The 18,421-nt window shown below is 39.6% G+C and overlaps 1 protein-coding gene across 3 annotated transcripts in view; it reads left to right on the forward strand.

The window, feature by feature from the left end:
• rbm33a (RNA binding motif protein 33a) overlaps positions 1 to 17,451 on the forward strand; it is a 36,506-nt gene extending 19,055 nt beyond the window's left edge. For 2 of the 3 annotated variants that reach the window (XM_016673190.1, XM_007555622.2), the window contains exons 11-19: positions 378 to 507; positions 888 to 1,258; positions 3,234 to 3,503; positions 3,699 to 3,983; positions 4,953 to 5,729; positions 9,414 to 9,590; positions 10,330 to 10,515; positions 11,907 to 11,995; positions 12,135 to 17,451. In XM_016673190.1, the coding sequence (XP_016528676.1) occupies positions 378 to 507; positions 888 to 1,258; positions 3,234 to 3,503; positions 3,699 to 3,983; positions 4,953 to 5,729; positions 9,414 to 9,590; positions 10,330 to 10,515; positions 11,907 to 11,995; positions 12,135 to 12,183 (2,334 nt within the window). In that variant the 3' untranslated portion in view covers positions 12,184 to 17,451. The remainder of the gene's footprint in view (positions 1 to 377; positions 508 to 887; positions 1,259 to 3,233; positions 3,504 to 3,698; positions 3,984 to 4,952; positions 5,730 to 9,413; positions 9,591 to 10,329; positions 10,516 to 11,906; positions 11,996 to 12,134) is intronic. The other variant, XM_016673191.1, reaches the window with a different exon arrangement.
• Positions 17,452 to 18,421: the final 970 nt, after the last annotated feature.

An 18,421-nucleotide genomic window follows, 5' to 3' on the forward strand; every position in this document is an offset into this window, starting at 1 on the left:
TCTTGGTTAAATTGATTGGGTTTAGAGTAGAAAGCTGTCGACCAGACGAAGTGGTTGAAACAAAGATGAGGCCACCTATCCCCCCCCCTGAAACACCTTTTCCTTATTAGACACTGGCTCTTCATTTATATCAATAAAGCCCCAAGAAATATTAATGCAGGTTTGCTCAGGAATTCATGCTGAAGGGTTCCTTTGGTATTGGCATGCATATTGATGTTTACATCTGTTTAAAGACCCCAGCACTTCAATTACTCTCACACTCTCCCTGCCCCGTCTAATTCTCCACAAATTCCCTTTATTAGTTAGAGTTGTTTTTCGATTATTGATTTTCCAGATTGGTGAAATGATTCATGAGTTTCATGGGGTTTTCTTCCTAGGGTCTGGGAGACTTCCAGCAGCACATGCCGGGTAATTTTGGTCCACCCCAGCGACCGCCTCATCACATGGAGCCCTTAAGGAACCAGCCACCTCAGGGCCCTCAGGACAGGGAGCCTCTCTTTATAGGAGGTGAGTCTCAACGTCTAGCCTTGATGAGTGTTGGGAAGCTTTCAGAGCATATTGAGCTCTCTTCATCACCTCTAGCTCTATACCTAGAGGGTATGCTGCCAGCTCTCTGGTGCTGCTATATTAGCAGATCTCATGTTAAATGCATGTATGTATATACATGTGAATGAACCTTGGAAATGGCTTTAAACATACATATTTATGATTTTTTTCATACCCGTCGTTAATGTAAAATTGATAACCTATGCTCTTGTTTCCCCTCTTCACCCTGATAGAGTTGTCTGATGTTTTTCATGCTGCAAAGAAATGTGAAATTTCTTCTTTTTGGGATGAAACAAACTAAACTGAGCTGTCGTTGCTTTGTCTTCCCTGTGTGTCCACAGAGTGTGGAGATTCATCGCGGTTTCCAGGTCAGCACATGTTTGATCACCCGGGGCCCGGCTCTTTGATGAACAGCGGCAACAACCTCCACCACCACCAGCAGCAGCTGCCTGGACAGGCCCACATGGGCTTCGGCCCTCCTGGAGCGCCCTTCAACCAGCCAGGCCAGGGCCCGTTAGGACTGTTCCAGAGAGAACCCCCGAGACCCAACCTCCCTCCCCACCAAGGCCACCAGGGAATGGCGAACCTGAATCAACAAGGTGGTCCCCCAAACCAGCCCCGGCCTTTCATGAGCCCTCGGCAGCCATTCGGCCAGCAGGGCAACATGTTCCCCCCTCCACCAGTTCAGTTTGGGATTCAGGCACAACGAAGAGTAAGTGGTATACTTTCCTTTCTCTTATTTTTCCTCTGATTCTGCTTGAAATTTCTATTAAGTGTTCCGAGTAGTTTTTACGTTCCCATAAACTTGAAGTTATTATCAAAACAGTCTCACTTAGCAAGAGCCAGTGCATTTTGTCAAGAGAAATAGACTAGAGCTCCCCCTAGTGAGGGAATCCTTGTCGTATCATATTTGAAATCCAACAACAAATGAGATAAGCAACAATTAAAGTTAAGTTTACATCAAGCACTACTAAGTAGCATATAAAATAGATACTTGCAGAATGAAATGACAAGTGGGATAATAAGTAGGCTATGAAATACAAAGGTAAGATTTTAGCCTCGTCTTCCAGAGAAGTTTGTCTGTTTTTGATGGTGGATACAAATAAATAGGTCAGTAATCTTTGAAGGGTTTTGCTGAAAAGACCTTCATATATATCCTCAAATTTGAGTTTTAAGTCAAGTTTATTTGTCTAGCACATTTCAGTAACAGTACAGTTCAAAGTGTTTTACACAACATGACAGAGTAGCCAGTTATGAAACAAGCAATAAATGTCACATTTTGCCAATTGCCATAATCAAAATCATCATCAAGCAAAGATAAATGAAGTGTATTGATCAACGTTCCAGTTTTTAATTAAAGGAAACAGGTTTCCATATGACTCTACAAAGGCGCCTTTGCTTACTGACAAGGATTCTGACCGTGACTCTGTAGGATTTTATTGGTGTCATTTCTGAAGATGAATTTCTCAAAAACTGAAGAAAAGTGAAATGACTGTAGAAAAAAGTCTCCACTTTGCCCTCCAGTTTTTATCCATGAAAGCTGTTAAGATTACAGATTACAGATACCTTTGTAATCTGATTTACAGCTGCTAAACAGATACAGTCTATTCTAAGGCTTTATAGTTTTATTGGACATTGAGGATATTTCTGAAAATGATAAACTCCTTTTTTATTCAGTCAGCTTTAGCTTTTACTTTTATTTAGTGATTTGAGTCTCTCACTCTAAAGCAGAAGTCCAAACTAAACAGTGTAATAAATATGTGCAGCAAAACTACAGAGCTAAGTCTTGTAGAGTTCCCCCATCTCTACAGGACTAGAGTTGCAAGAAAAGCTAAACGTATTCTTGTTGACCAAAGATTTATTACCAGGTATTTTTAAAACCATGTTAATAAAGTGCAATACAAACGGGCAAAAATGTTCCTTTGTCCCTTTTAGGGATAACCTTATTCATAATTTTAACTGATTGGCCAAAACAGAGAGTGTGATAGTCTATGTTTGTATTCTAGTTCTATCATGCATGTTGTTGTTTTTGTATTTATGTCAATCATATTTGGACTTTTCTGGCTCCAAAACAAATGGTCCCTTTGGTGATGATAGCATTTATTTTGATCTGCTCTGTTTGTAATCAGCTGGTCAATAGTTGAAAAATCGATCAAAACTAAGTACTCCAATCATTTAGCAGTGTGACCTTTAAAATGAATATGGATAATCTTGTAATTCTTTTTTTCCTCTGCTATGCACACACACGAATAAGTTAGGCTTCAGCATAAAACCTGCATAGAGAATTAAGAGCCTCAAAGTTTGTATCTGAGTTGGTGCACCAAAAATCCTAAATTTCAGTTTTGCCAGCTTTGCAAACAGAATTTTTCATCCATTAGGTTATTTCACTTAGATAGAAGAGGACCTGTTATAGGGAATCTGAAGACTTCAGAGAGAGGTACAAGTAGGTGCCGTGGGCATCAAACGGCAAAAAAAAAATATTTTGCTCCCTGATGGTGTTTTCTGGGAGGCAGAGCATGTACAGAAAAATGTAAAGGCCCCATAACAGAGCCTTGGGGTATTCCATGCGAAACAGATATTAGTTGGACACAAGTTTGCAGTCCGTTACCGAGTAAACATTTTATAGAAAAACAATTCAAGATGATTTAAATATATTTGTTTTAATGTGAATTCTGCTACCGTTGCAGGGCTTGATCCACACCCCTCCTGTCTCCCAGCTGCCACATCACGATCCTTTATCTCCCCATCCCATACATCAGCAGCAGCAGCACCACCACCACCATAGGCAAGAGATGCCCCATCAGCAGCACCAACAGATAAATCTCAATGAGCCTCGCTCCATGACACATCATGGTCAAAATCCTTTCCATCAGCAGCAGGGGCATGTTGGCCCCAGGCACATGAATCCCCGTTCTCAGAACCCCCCACAGAGGAACATGTCAAACAGGCAGAGAATGGTAAGAGATCACCAGAGAAGGTCATTATTGGTCAGAGTGTTCTGTTTTGCCATAGTGTCGCAAAATTAGCCTTTAGTATTTTTTTTCATTCTATTTATTTTTTCAGTTAGAACCCCTCAGTTTAATTTGAGACCAAAATTATGCAAGTAGATAAAAAGCAATTAAAACCTGAATTAAATCTCTTTGTGTCTCCAGAACACGCCCATCTCCAAGCCAATGCAGCACCGCAACAGCAACCTACGGGAGCTCCCTGTAGCACCTGCTAACACAAACATGAACAGTTCCTCCCCCGCTGCCAACATCAACCCTGTTGCCAGGACAACGCCGGGAATGCGTCCGGGGCAGAACGCTCAGCCGGCGTATGGCGGTGGCAGAGGAAGAGGCCAAGCTGCGAAGCCTGAGCCACAGGCTGGGGAAGCAGGCAGGGTGGTGACTCAACAACAGGAAACTCCAAACACACCGTCCAGCTCAATACCACAGGTCAGTGATCTAGGATCAGACCCAATTGCCAGAAAAATAAAAAATAAAAAAATTGCTGTTCAGATAATTGAGAAATGCTTTTCCCCTGTTAAGCTTCTCTAAAATGGGACGCTGTATATTAATTCAGGAAATGCTGTGCCTTGCTACAGTAGAGCCGTTCAGTCCCTTAAATTTTAGATTTATTTAAAAATATGGCTCAATCTGGCCAGTACTGTTAGTGATCCTAGTGAATACCAGCGGTTCACCGTAATCCATTCCACATTGTCTAAATGTTACATATTTTGAACTAGAAAAAAGGGAAATTCTGCTGATTCAGAAGTGAGTTCCAGCATTTTATTTTATTTTTTCTAAGTAGCGGAAGTTGAGTTAAATGTTTGTACAGTGGATTTCTGATATTCGTGGGTTTTGGGACCACAAATAGTTAAAATGTTTGGATATTTGAAACCACCACTATGAAAGCTTCTATTTTAATGTTTCAACACCAAATATACTACAGTATTCATAAACTGTGGAGTAATAAATGGTACTCCTGGATTGACTGCTTTGTAAACTCCAGCCAATAGCATGTCAAGTAGTGTTGTCTCTATATATTATATATTTCAATATGCACTTTTTTCTTTTTTTTTTTTTTTTAAGAATACTTCAGATTTTTCATGAGTAATTTGGAATTGCGTTCCACAGACAAATCTGCGAATAAACAGGGTTTCAACGTTCTCCAATGATGTAAAATCTCTTTGGAGTAAAATAAATTAGCCATGCCTTAAAGATACAACTTAACATAATGTTGGGGAAAAAACTTTAAACTTGTTTTCAAGTGCAATAAATAAAGGATGCTTCAACCCCATTAAATAACTATGGCATATAATTGTGATTTTACAATTGACTACAATTATTATGATTTTTTTATTCTTTGAGCAGCCCCTCTTTTACTGTTAAATCACCTTTTGCAACATGCTTTTCATGCTGCAGGACCCTGACGAAGACGAGGAGACGCGGCAGTACCGTCTGAAGATCGAGGAGCAGAAGCGTCTGAGAGAGGAGATCCTGAAGAGGAAGGAGCTGCGGCGGCAGATGCAGGCTGGTGTCAGGAAGAAGGAGCTGCTGGAGAGACTTAACGCTCAGACAAACACACAAAACCAGGACTCTACTCCTACACAGACTCAACCTTCACTACCAAATCAGCAAAAGCAGCACCCTGTACCACAGCAAGTAATACCACTGCAGCAACAACAGCAACAGCAGCAGCAGCAAGAACAAAACCTGCAACAACTACAGGCTCACCAGCAGCAGAGGCCGGTTCCTCAGAGGCCACAACAGTCAGTAAATCACACATTAACTAATCCTAATCAGGACAGTGCCGTGCCTCCTAGCGTTCCTGCTCTGATCCCTGCCCCACGCCCCAACGTCAAGTCACGCCTGCAGATGGTAAAAGGGAGCCCACAGGAGCTGCAGCAGACCCCCGGCTCAGGTCCTGAGCAGCAGTGGAAGCAGCAGCAGCAGCAGCAGCAGCAGCAGCAGCAGCCGCCACTTCAGCAACAAAGAAGAAACAGCTCTTTGCAGAGTGCAAACAAACCGGGTGCTCAAGTTCCTCAAAAGAACATCCCTCCTTCAGTGAGGCAAGGCCCAGCTCAGACTCTAGGGCCTAAACCTGGGGCGAAGAGAACTGTGATGCAGCGAGTGAAAAATTCAGGTGTGGAAGCCCAGCAGGTGCCACAGAAAGTCAGAGTCGTCAAACTTTCAGGACCGGTGAGCTCAGAATTTCATTTTTATTTGACACCTTCTTTTGTGTCTGACATTTATTTGATCCTTTGCTGTAGATTTTACCCACAAGGGAAACTGCATAACTGGGGAAGGAAATGCCATTGATTCCCTCTCACTGTCTATTTTGTTATGTAGTTGATATCTAACCTATGAGAATGACATGGTGATGTCTGTGTCATTTTGGTAAAATTGGATCTGTTAACAGTATCTTCTATTAAGCATTAGGAGCTGGTATTTAAGCCTCAATGTCTTTACACACTTTTTAGCTCTTGGAACTCAGAAAGTCTGGTGGCATTAATAAAAAAAGATCAGTCTGACATTTATCTGTAGAGTTGGAGATTCCTCGGCTCTGCTTTTAAAGGTTGATGTCCTCTTTTCAAGACGGATGGGCAAAATAAGAATAACAAGATATTCAAGAATGCCATTTCATACTCTCTTGATGCACTGGAATTCAAATCTATTGATACCCTTTGAACTTTTTAAACATTTTGATATGTTACAATCCCATGCTTAAGAGTTTTTCATTGAAATATTTCTTTGATTGAACAACTTTGTCGATATTTGCAAAGTGACGCAGGGTGTGTTAAGTGGTGTTGAACAGATCTGAGTCATTACTTTATGGGACCACCTATTGGGTCGATTACAGCTGCAAGTCTTATTAGGCATATCTTTACAGTGTTGCAAATCTGCAGACTGAAATTCTAGCTCATTCTTCTGTGCAAAACATCCCAAACATATTGCATAGTGAACGTCATCGTTTTTTTCGACACGATAGTCTGGTAGACGCTGTTCGATTGGGGACCAAAATAGCAACTTTTGTTTTATTTTCAGCTGGTGCGGTTTGCTTTCACATTGCACTGTCCAAAGAACCAAACCTTTTGAAAAACTGTTCACCCCCTCACCTGTGGTGGTGCTGCACCAAGATCCACAACATGAAAACCTCTGAAGACCTCTGAAAAAGAGGGCAACTTCCTTCTTCACAAAATGTAAATAAAAATGGAGTTGGGTCAGATTTTAGTGGTTGTAGGATTTCTCTTTTGTCTTTGGCAAAAGACCACGACTCATTTCTCCCACTAGCTCTAGACACTCGCGTTTGTCTAGGTTGTATTTACCCAGAATGCCCTTCTCTCGTCTGATTACTACTTATGAAGCGATTTCCGGTTCACTTGCATCTACATGTGCTTTCAAAACACACCATAGTTCACTTCAATGGAACTGAACCTGGGTTTAATTATGCATTCACATCGGACTTTCTGGACAAACGAACCAGAGTTGGATTAAAGCGGACTAAAAAGAGCTTTTGTGAACACACTTATAAAATTCTCCCAGTGATTCCAGCTCTGTGCTTTGACTTGACCATTCTTGTGTCCACACGCATACCAGGATACCAGGATTAATTTCCATCTAGCTTTTAATCAGTTTTCTCCGTCCCTTCTGGACAAAAAACATCAACATAGCATGACACAGCTGCTACCTTGCTTTACCATAAAGATAATGAGTTCAGGATGTGCATTTACAGTTTTCAGCCATTCATAGAATGTTTGTGGGACAAAAGGTTGAGTTTTGGTCGGATCAGTCAGAATAATTACCGTGTGGTAAACTGTAAACAGGAAATCTTGTGGATTTCTTCTACTTTTAACCATTGCTTCATTTTGCTATTTTTAAATAAAAGCTGCGTTAGTGTAGTGCACTATTAGTTGTCCTGATTAATGTGCATAGTTTGATGGATTTTTGGCCATACCTTTTCCATTCTCGGACGATGGGTTGAACTGAGCTCTGTCCAAAGTTTGGGTTATTGATTTATAATCTAATGCTGCTTTAGATTTATCAACAACGTTATCCCTGACTTGCATGCTGTGTTCTGTAGTCTTCATGATGCAGTTAATTCATTAATGCTTTCTAACAAGCCTTTGAGGCCTTCAGAAAACAGCAGGGTTTATACTGAGAGAAATTATAGCTGGAATCTTACTGAGGCCTGTCAAAGTAAAGCATGTTAAATATATGCGCATGCCACACTTTTTGGATTTTATTTGTTAAATCTTTAAAACACATAATTTTCTTCCTGCTTCACAATTATTCACATTTTCTATTGAGCTATTGTATGAAATCTCAATAAAATACATTGAAATGTGTAGTTGTAAGATGACAAAAAAAAACTTGAAGGTTTATGTTAACTTACTGCTTTGTTCTAATTGCACACAATTTTTTTTTTTTTTTTGAACAATGACAAAGTTTTTTTTTTTTTTTTTTTGAACAATGACAAAGGGAATGCGTGTTGAGCATTAATACTCATCATTGAAGACACGTCAGTGGGATGTGGTACTATTTGGAATAAGCCGCTTTCAGCCCCTCATCCCTTAGGATGAAGCAGCTGCGGTAAAATTGCAGACTGGCTGCAGATGAAGTTCACAGGGTGTCACTATGTTAATGGAACCACGTGCAGAGCCATCTGATTTCCTGAATCTTATAGGGGGGAAAAAATGTAGGAGGATCTGAAGTGGAGGAAAAGTGGTTGAAAACGAAAAGCCTCATAAGTTGCAGAGCGAAGAAGATTCCCTCCTGCATTGTTCTGCTGTCATCAACGAGAGCTTGACAATGTTATCTCCTCTTATTCCCCTTCCCTCTTCCTCTCTGTCATCCCTCTGTTGCTTTTGATATCAACCCATCTCTCAGGTGTGAGGCAACAATAGATGCCAATCCAAGACCCTTGTAATTAATCTTCCTTGGTTGAAGGTGTACGGGGGGATAACATAATACCTGTGTAAGAAAGTTGCCACTTTTGAGGATTTTGGATTTGTATAGCTTAGGAACAGAGATAAGAGGCAAATTATATTTTCATCAGAGGTAACACAAAAGCAGCGCAAAACACAAAAGCTCAGGAAAATGGTTGTGCGTAAAGCAGGGGGAGGGATGGGATACACATCGAGCTGCTGTCGCTTCAGTGTAATGCAGCTTAGCATTTGATGGGCGCAATCAGGAGCTGTGATTTCTATAGAAGGGATTAATCCATTTACTCTCCGCTGGGGACAGGTCAGAGATAGCGGCTCTTTTCTTCCCGTGTATTGATCTGTCACATCTTTCTGCAGAGTCGGAGAAGGGACGACCTTCAATTCCTCGCCGCATGTCAACAGCGGAGCTGTGACTTTATTTGATAATGAGACCATCACCTTGTTGGGTTGATCTTTATTCTCGGCAGAGTGGCTGATAGAAATCCAGTTGCAGTGATTGCAGATATTTAGTTTCTTTTGTGGAGCTCCTTTCGCAACCCTTGGTCAATTATATACAGTTCCTTGCACAAGTATTAATACCCCTTGAACTTTTCAAAGTTCTCCAATGTATTTCATCGGGATTTTACGTGACAGACAAACACAAATAGTGCAAATAGTGGAACGGAAAGAAAATTATATGTTTGTTTTTTTATATGCAGGTTATAATATTAGGAACTCATCTTTGATTGGTTAATAAAATTGGCATTACAATTACTACATGCTGTGTGTGTTTGAGAGAACACAGAATGATCCTGCTCTTGGATAATAGGAGGACAAATGCTGCTGTGTAAAATGTTGGCCTAATACTTCATGTTGGGGCTGCACACAAATAAAGACGGGCAGAATTTGGATAGTGACTCAGTTGTTTTTTTGTTTTTTTTCCCCCATTGTTCCAATGCAGAGCGGAAAGGGGCCCGAGGCAACCAGCAGCCCAGTGCAGCAGCAAGGCACCTGGCAAGCACCTCCACCCAACCAGGGCATCCAGAGGAAGGTGACCATGATGGGACAGCAGCAAGCGGGACCAGGTGGAACACCGCAGGCTAGCCGCGGGGGCTCGGGAGACACACAGCAAAGCAGGGTGTGACATGAAACAAATCTCTCTGTGTCTCTATCTCTGTCTCTTTTGTTTTAGGACACTAAGAATCTTTTTTTTTTTTTTTTTACCTGTAATGTATTTATTACCAGTGTAAACTCGTGTTTCATGGCAACTCCCAGCCAAAACGTCTCCTGTAAAAAGTGATTACGCCGGCGCCGGGTAGATGTAGCAATCATGCAGCGGGACAGACCGGTGCGCCAGGTTCAGGAGTATTGACAGGCTGAAAGCAGCAGAACAAGCAGGGATCCTCCATCTCCCCTGGCCGTTCTGCGCACATGTCACCACCAGGCTCTTGTCACTGGTTCCAGACTCGCAGATGCTGACAGTGTAAGGCAGCCACCACTACGCCTGCATGGCTGCTCTGCCTTTATGCTCCCTCAACCCCCAGATACACACACACACACACACACACTCATAACCATATTTCCTCCACCTCCTCCTCTTTCTGCACCAGGGGAAACATACCTCTCTCTCACACAAGATCATATGAAGATATGTCACGCAGCCTGGCATCATCTTCTGACGTTTATGTTCTGTGTAGAAATATGATGAGTCAATCATGTTAAAAGTCTGAAAGGCACAAGAGGAAAAATGTGTGACGTTTTTTTAAACGTACCTTTGTGCAAAGAAACGTATCTTCAACAAAAGCAGAGTTTAGATTTTATTTTTTATTTTTTCCCAAAGCCTTGTTTTATTTATTTCTGCTCACTGCTTGGTTTAGGTTGTCGTGTCGGGCCGGGGTCGAGGTAGAGGGGCCGGTCCGATGGGACGGGGTCACCCGCTGCCCACCAGGCAGAGCCAGAGAGAAGCGGAGAAAGAACCCAGCACTGTGTGCATCGAGGGCCTCTCCACATCTACCACTGAGTTTCAGCTCAAGAACCTCCTCATGTCCATCGGCCCCATAGAGGTAGGACACACCACATCTATAGAAAGGCTCAAGTTTAAAATAATTTTTTTTTGCAAACGTTTCCTGATTTAGTTTTAGCCACAAACACCAATCTCCTTTATTTGGGTTTTATTTGACGGAACAACGCTTCTGATAAAAAGAGTGGCTAGAAGAAAGCAATTTTTGAAGTAAAAGCAATCATGTCAAAGTAGGCGAATCCTTTGGTGTACGGCTAAATTTCAGTGTAAAACAAACACTTCAATGGCAGTGGCAGCATTATGCTGTGGGGTTGCTTTTCTTTTTCAAAAACAGGGAAGCTGTTCAAAGCTGATTGAAAGATGGCATCCACCATCATTGTGTTGATGAAGAGATTTACAGAGCACTTTCTCTGTATATATGCTTATATATAAGGACATATATTTTACATACGGAAATTGTGGTGAAACTCAAGATCACGATTTGCCATTGTTGCCCTCCCTTGTCCAGTTAGTGTTTACCAAATATGGATCTTGGTTTGGGACAAATTCTTCATTTAGACACCTTGAATCGTCTGTAGTTGTCATGCCAGGCCACTGTTTGGCTCTTAGCTTTCACATCATTTAGAAAACAGCAACCCGTCTCCAGTGAACCAAGTTTTTGTGTGATTAGTATGTATTTTTTGTCAGAAGTTGTATTAAGCTGAACAAGTTACGTGGAACAATAGAGTACAACGCTATCACGCGTTGTTTTTATTCGCCCGTGCTGGCATAGGCAAACCCTACAGCCATGTGTTCTGGGCATGTGCTCTTTCACAGTGCTTCACACCTCTGCAGGAGTTGTTCCTGAAAACTTCCACTCTGAAACCTGGTTTCAAAAACTGATCGTGTCAGAGACTCGAACTCGATCGCCGGGAATGTGTAACACAACGGCCAGATCGCAACAGAAACGTTAGTTTGACTAAAGAGCAGCTTTGTGTAAATGGGGCCTCAGTAGCAAGATTACAAACTGATGTTCACAGAAATACTTTGTGTAATTTGACTGAGTTTGAGTTACTTTTCGGAAAAGAAGGGGGAAAAAAAGTTCAGTTCCTCAGACGCATCAAATATAAATGCATGTCACGCTTTTTTTAGATTCCTAATGGTTTAATTTCACTTTAATTTTGCTGTTTTGCTCTACTATGTTTGGTCTGTCACCAGTAAAAACATTGATGCTTGGTGAAAAAAATATGAAAGAGTTCAAAGAGTATGAAATTCATCTCTCCACCAGTGTAGAAATGTGATCTCTTAGCGCCCTCTGTTGGGTTGATTTGGAAGTTAGTGAATAAATTATCCCAGTTGGCCCTACCACCCCCACGTTCTCTTGTGTATTGGATGAGTATCTCTCTCTCTCTCTCTCTCTCTCTATTCAGTTCATTCCTTCTGTGTCTCCTGCAGATGTTCAAAATGATGCCGCAGCAGAGAAAAGCTATTGCCAAATTTTCCAATCCCCAGCATGCTGCGAGTTTCCAAATGAGCTTCCATAGGTAATCAATACTCACCTTCCTTTCATCTTTGTTTACATAATGAAATGATTAGTAGCCCCGATAGAGCCTGTGATGATTTCATGTACGGTGTCTCTCAGCAGTCTGTGGTACAAACAATATTATCACCATTGCTACACAGGCACATGATTGATTTGTCCCACATTGATGTGTCGCTGACTGATGGCTGAGGAGCTCAGCAGATTCACCAAAGGGTCTCTTTCTCCTGCTGTGGTCGGGAGTCTCTCGTGCAAAGCTCTGCTCCACATGGGTACAGGATTGTTTCTTCAACGCACTCGTCGTCTCGCCACAGATTTCATCATTTGTCTCCCTCCGGCTTGGACAAGTGAACACAAAGACAATAACCGTGTGCATGCATGTGTTTGATTCTGCCTGCCAAGTGGCTGTAGTTTTAAAATAGCATTGAAGAGACACTAAACAGTGAATCATCCCTCGATGTTTGAACTTTCTTTTCGCCCCCAACCCCCATCTCAAAAGGACACGGTAAAATCTATCATGGGATAATTAATGGTTGCTACCCTCTTCATTGAGTTATCTATAATAAACTTAAAAAGACACTTGATTATTATTCAGCTTTAAACACCTCATGGTGTGTTTATTTTATGCTTCGGTTTCATGCAGGGAGAAGTCATTTTTACTCCCTCGCTGTAGATGGCAGTATTTTATCTCTTTCGTTGCATTGTTGGTTTCAGCCTAAGCTTATCCTCAGGTTGTTTTTTTTTTGTTTGTTTTTTTTGCCAATGGCGCCATCTAGTGGGGATGTTTCATGCAGGGACAGAAGGGACCCGGATGCTGATTGGATGTTTACTGTAGCTGCAGCTGAAGTCAGAGATCCTTATTTGGTTTAGTTTTCAGAATGCCAAGCATTCTGTGGAGTTTGTAAATACCGTTTAGCCTTTCTGGTTCTCCTCAGAGTCTTCTGGATTTAAAGATTAAAGAATTTCTGCTTATTTTTGTTCTAAATGTGATTCAGTCTTTTAGCTGTTGACTGTAAGGTGTTGGAGATAAATGTTTTCTTTTGACATGCGGTTGGTTTGTTTGTCAGATTATGTACTTGTCAAAAGTTCAGAGCTGTACCAAAAATATAAAGTTTATTATTATCAAAGTGACTTGGTTTCTTATAGTTGGCAAGTGCTATATTTAGAATACTTTTTTAAATTGCTTTGGGAGAAAAAACTGCTTTCATTCATTCCTTATTCTTTCTTTTTTCTTTTAAGCCAGAGAAAGGATCTAAGATTTTGAAGTCATCTGATTGGTTGGTGCCTTTATAACTGAGCAGGGTGGTTTACTCGGATTTGAAATCATTGTCGCTGCTTAACACTATCAGTCAGAAGAAAAGTCAAAGAAATTAAACTTTCAAACCTTGTTCTACAAATTGAATTCACACAAACAGTTGTCTGAACATGCTGAAGTAGTTCAGTTAAAAGCTATTGGGAAATTTCCCAGATTTCCCCATTACTTATTATGATACATATTTTTCCAAGTTTCTTTTTATATAGTAATATGTAAATCAGTGATAAACGGGCTTTCTGTGACATTTCAATTGACATTTAAACTCATTTCATTTCCCTTTCTTTCTTTCTTTCTACACTACACTTTTTTTATGTATTCCGCAAAAAAAATATCACTGATGTTGGTGACATTTAAATATTATTCGTAGTAAATGTTGAGGGAGCAACCATTAAACTTCCACTAGTCCTGTATATAAGTAGACAAGACATGTTTGCTCTTAATTTATCCTTTTTGACTATTCCTTTCCTTTCCTTGTGTTAGTCAAGTTGTAACAAGTTAGTTTTTTTATATGTAAAGGCTGAGCTAATTTGTCCAGAGAGAAATCCTTTTTACAAGTGGTGTGTTTCTATTTTAGAGTCACAATGAGAATTGAGTGGACACACATTTCTGTTCATGAGTGGAAAAAACAACAACAAACGTTTAAAGGAAAACGCAAAAAAATAAATCCTAATAAAAATATGGCCAATATACCGTAAACATGCTGGTATTTGAAGCCGGTTAAACTTAAGCTCAAAGATGTGTGCTTGGTTATGTGTGATGTTCATGTGTCTGGTGCCTTCATAACGACGTCTCTTTATATGTGTGTTATATTTTAATCTTTTGTACTTCACAGAAGCTGTGAGTTTGTGGGTATTCACCAACGTGTCGTACATTTACATGGAAGATTTTTACTACTTCAGGATTAAACCATTTCTAAAAAAAAAATATTCCCTAGGTTTAAATATTTAAGAGCTAGGCTTAAAAAAATGCAACCTCATTGTCCATTTTTGCACTGATTTTATCAGGTATGTTAGACGTTTTAACATTCAGATTTTACCTTGGTGACATCCTGATGTGCAGCCTCATAAAACAAAGCCTGTATAATTTTACCGTGGAATAATTTAGATGAAATGAGGATAGATGAAAAATTGGAGTATTAAATATGGATGCTGGATAGTTTGATAAAACTTTCCCTTGGCTGCTTATCTGGATGACACCCCAAATGGAGATCCTTATTTTGTGTCTTAAGCTACAATCTTGTTGTTTACAAGCTCTTGTTTACATCTGACCATTCTGCATGTGCCGTAAACTCTTTTAGTGATATTTCCTTTCTAATTTGGGTTTCATTGAAATAATTTTTAAAGAAGCTGCACATTCATGAAGCCACTGCACTAAGAACTTAGTAACTGAGGGTATGAAGCCATATGTTACTAATTCCTTCTTGTAAACAAGAAGTTTTACATTTAAGTTATACTTTGTGTCTGAACTGACTTCAGCGTGTTTCATTCTCTTTGATTTAAATTGAGCTATTTTAGAGATTTTTTTTTCTTTATATGTGTCATGTTCCTGTGTTTTAAGTTGTTGATTTTTCTTAAGGTATTAGTAAATCCTGTGGATTTGAAACAAGTATCAGCAAAGCTGCTCACAATGACAATATTATAAGACATTATGTCTTTATAATTCTAAACACAGATTCACGTTGAATCTTTTGTACTTTACAATGAAGAATCGCTTGCATACAAACTGTGAATAGTTGAACTTGATGCAGTAATTTTGCATATTGACAAAATATTGCAGACAGCTGTTTAACGAGCAGCAACTTTTTTTTAATCAGACCACCTTAGACTTTGTGCGCTTTTCTTTTTTTTTGGTTTATTTTTTTCCTCTAATCTTTTATTAAGAAGCTCTATCAGTAATTAATTGATAATCAGAAGGTTTATGCCAGCTTTGGTCAAAGATGTAATGTAGTTGGATGCTCAGAACCACTAATGTATTGCTGTTTGTTTTTGTATTAGGCCTCGGGATCCAGATGATCTGAAGATCTGCTGTAATCTTCATATTAATGTTCTTTTATGTTTTCTTTCCAGATCAATCCCATCCATTAAAGATGCACTTATTGCGGTTTAAGCCTGAGTGACCATATAAATGACCTGGCATGTGGTGAAATGTATTTTTCCTTGCTAGTTCAGCATGCTTGTATTTAAAGTAGATGAATTAATAGTGTTGCAAAGATGAGTCATTTAACGTCTCAGTTCTGTGACACGGGGTTTTACTATTTAAACAAAGGTTGACTTTTTAGACTGTGATATTGTGTTGGCCATTAGCGTGGCTAGCATCACAAAAACCGTAGCGTTTGTGGGTTCCCTTGATAATTCAGTTCCCTACCTGAACTATGATTTGCTAAACAGTGCCAACATTTGCAAATCCAGTATGTTCTAACAATCCCAAGTTGATAGTTCTAGAAAATGAAATGGAGCATCTCTGCTGTACTCTATCAAAGCCTTCCTGTTATCTGCTGAAAGTTGCGCTCTTTTTCACTCTCATGCCGCCTGAAAGTAGCTCAGACATTTGTCAACACGCTGTAGAAAATAGTTTCCTTTTAAATATCTTCTTGCGTTTCTTCGCTTCTCCTGACTTCATCTCGCTGATGCTGAACATAGTTGCTTAGCCTTTCACTTCTTCTCTCAGTAACAACTTTAACACTGAAGAGTGTTCTTGCTATCACAAGCAGGATAGGCAGGCCTAACTCAAAATGTCCAGTTGTTTATTCTGATCACAAACGGATTGTCCTTTGGTCATTTTTACTATTTAGTCAATATAACTGCGTCTTAGGATTATTTTGATTTTTTTTATGTGTGTAATGTTTAAAAATCTGATATTACTCTTAAAATAGAGTAAGATCAGATTGTTTCTGTTGGTTTATTTGTATTAAGGGGAAGTTGAAGCTATTCAAATTCAATTCAAATATTTTTTTTTTTATTTCAATCATGATAGCAAGTTTTGTTTCACTGGAGATACGTTTTAATTTTACTTGTGTTCTAAAATTGCCTTGGTTTTCTTCAAGGCCTTGTTTTCTTAGAATTTGCTTTATCAAAAAAAAAAAAAGCAAGACTTTTGTTGTTTTTTTTTTTTGTCAGATTCTGTTCCTTGCCTCTGAACATAGGCTTGTCTTGTACTAACTTTATAAACAGTTTTTAGACTTTGTTGATCCCTGTAAACCTAAGCATAATTAACTTTTTTCTTTTTTCCGTTTATTTATTTATTTTTTTATTGTATGTAGTCAGCTCTTCTCTGTGACATCCCTTGTCTTTGATACAATCCGCTTCTTGTACTGTTTTAGTCACACAGGCGAATAAGTTTTGCATTTAGAAATGTCTGTAATGTCTGAATTAAATCCATGCACTTTATCTTCAACAGAATAATGCTGATCTGAGCACTTTGATGGACCAAGGACACTCCTGTCTCATTAATGCTGTTTCATATGCTTAACACTTGGGGTTTTCTTTCAGCTGTTCAGGTCCTGGACTCAGAATGAAGGTTTTTCTATTGACCTTTCTTCCCCTGAAAAGCTTCAGCTGATCTTTTGTTGCTGCCTCCTCTTTCCTTTGTTCTTCACGGTACACAAACTTGACCATTTCTCGTCTTTCCTTCCACACCTCTGTTGTTGAGTGAATTGCAGCAGGTTGGCCTGCCTGGATTACCATTGTTTGTTAGCCCTGTGGATGGAGGTTTCCACTTATGTGACGACTTCTGGGCTCGCAGAGCAGACGCGTAACTCTAGAGAGAGCCGCTTTATGGCTTCCTCTGCACCAAAGCGTCCTCCAAGCTTCTTGACAATCACTGTTTGGTCGAACTCTTTAACGGAAGCCTCTATGGACTCCTGATGTCGAACTGTATGTTGCATCAAACAGTGACGAAAGAAATCCAACATGTTGGAGTTTTGATGGAAAATGTTGACAAAGCGTCATGTGTTTTTACACCCCTGAGTGATATTTCAAATGTGAAATGACCAGGATTATGTCTGAAATTATTGTTCCGTTTCTTCTGATGCTGTGAATGTGGAAAGTCTTCTACAGTTATGTACATTTGAACTTGCAAAATGTTTCTATAAAGTTGTGATATGTTACATTTGAACGCAAAGATGGAAAATAAAACTACTTGACACAGCAAATGTGTTATTGACTAATTGGGGGGAAATGGGATTTTTGGTATAAAGGATTTAAAAAGTAAGTGGCTTTTCTTTTGTATTTGTTGGTTCGCTAATCAAATTATAAAGATGCTGCATATTTTCATTTCCTTCCTTTTTTTTTTTGCTTTAATCATATGTTTTCATGGTTTTCACCATGTGTTTGCTTAGATTTTTTCAATATGGCATTTTGCTTGGGGGCCTCACAGCTAGTATATGTGCAAGCTGTGAGGCTGCTGGTCAGTTGGATGAAAGACATCTACATGAATTAAATTGTTGCATTTTTCCAATCATGCTGACCACTCAAAGAGCCTTGCACTATTGCTAAATTCACCACATCACACTAAAGTTAATACGATTCGCAGATCAGCAGTGCAACTTGAAAGCAAGTCCTCGTTATTTGGTAGAATTGGGAAAATGAACCATTAACTTTCTGATTGCACCACAGACTTTATAGATTTTCTCATATATCCAAAGTCTGGTTTGGTCATTTGCTGGTCATGAATAATGCATCTTGGATCGTAGAAAAATGCCATCAATCACTCTTAGTAAAGTCGCACTTTACTAACTTCCGTTGACAAGTTTAAGCAAAAGGAGATGGATCTTGACATAAACTGTCGTTTTGAGTCTTGGTGTCATTTCAGTGAGTGTGTAGTGTTCAGCCTCTGGTGTTCATGATATTCACACTGGGAATCTCATACGGGCCCAATGCCTACCCTAAAGGAAGCCACACAGTACTACTCAGGCCAGAGGTTCCTGCAGAAGATGGTGAGGGGAGCTGAAAATCTATTTTTTAGAGTAGCTGCGGTCATACCTTTAATTTTTTATTACATATTCTTTTGATAAATTAACAATGTTTAATTTATCTGAGGAAGAGATGAGACCTTTAGTAATATTTTTGGTGTAGTAGTATTTATATATTTTATTTGTTGGGGTTGGTTTTAGTTATT

The sequence above is a fragment of the Poecilia formosa genome, unplaced genomic scaffold, assembly GCF_000485575.1.
Source record: "Poecilia formosa unplaced genomic scaffold, Poecilia_formosa-5.1.2 Scaffold71, whole genome shotgun sequence".
Lineage (NCBI taxonomy): Eukaryota > Metazoa > Chordata > Actinopteri > Cyprinodontiformes > Poeciliidae > Poecilia > Poecilia formosa.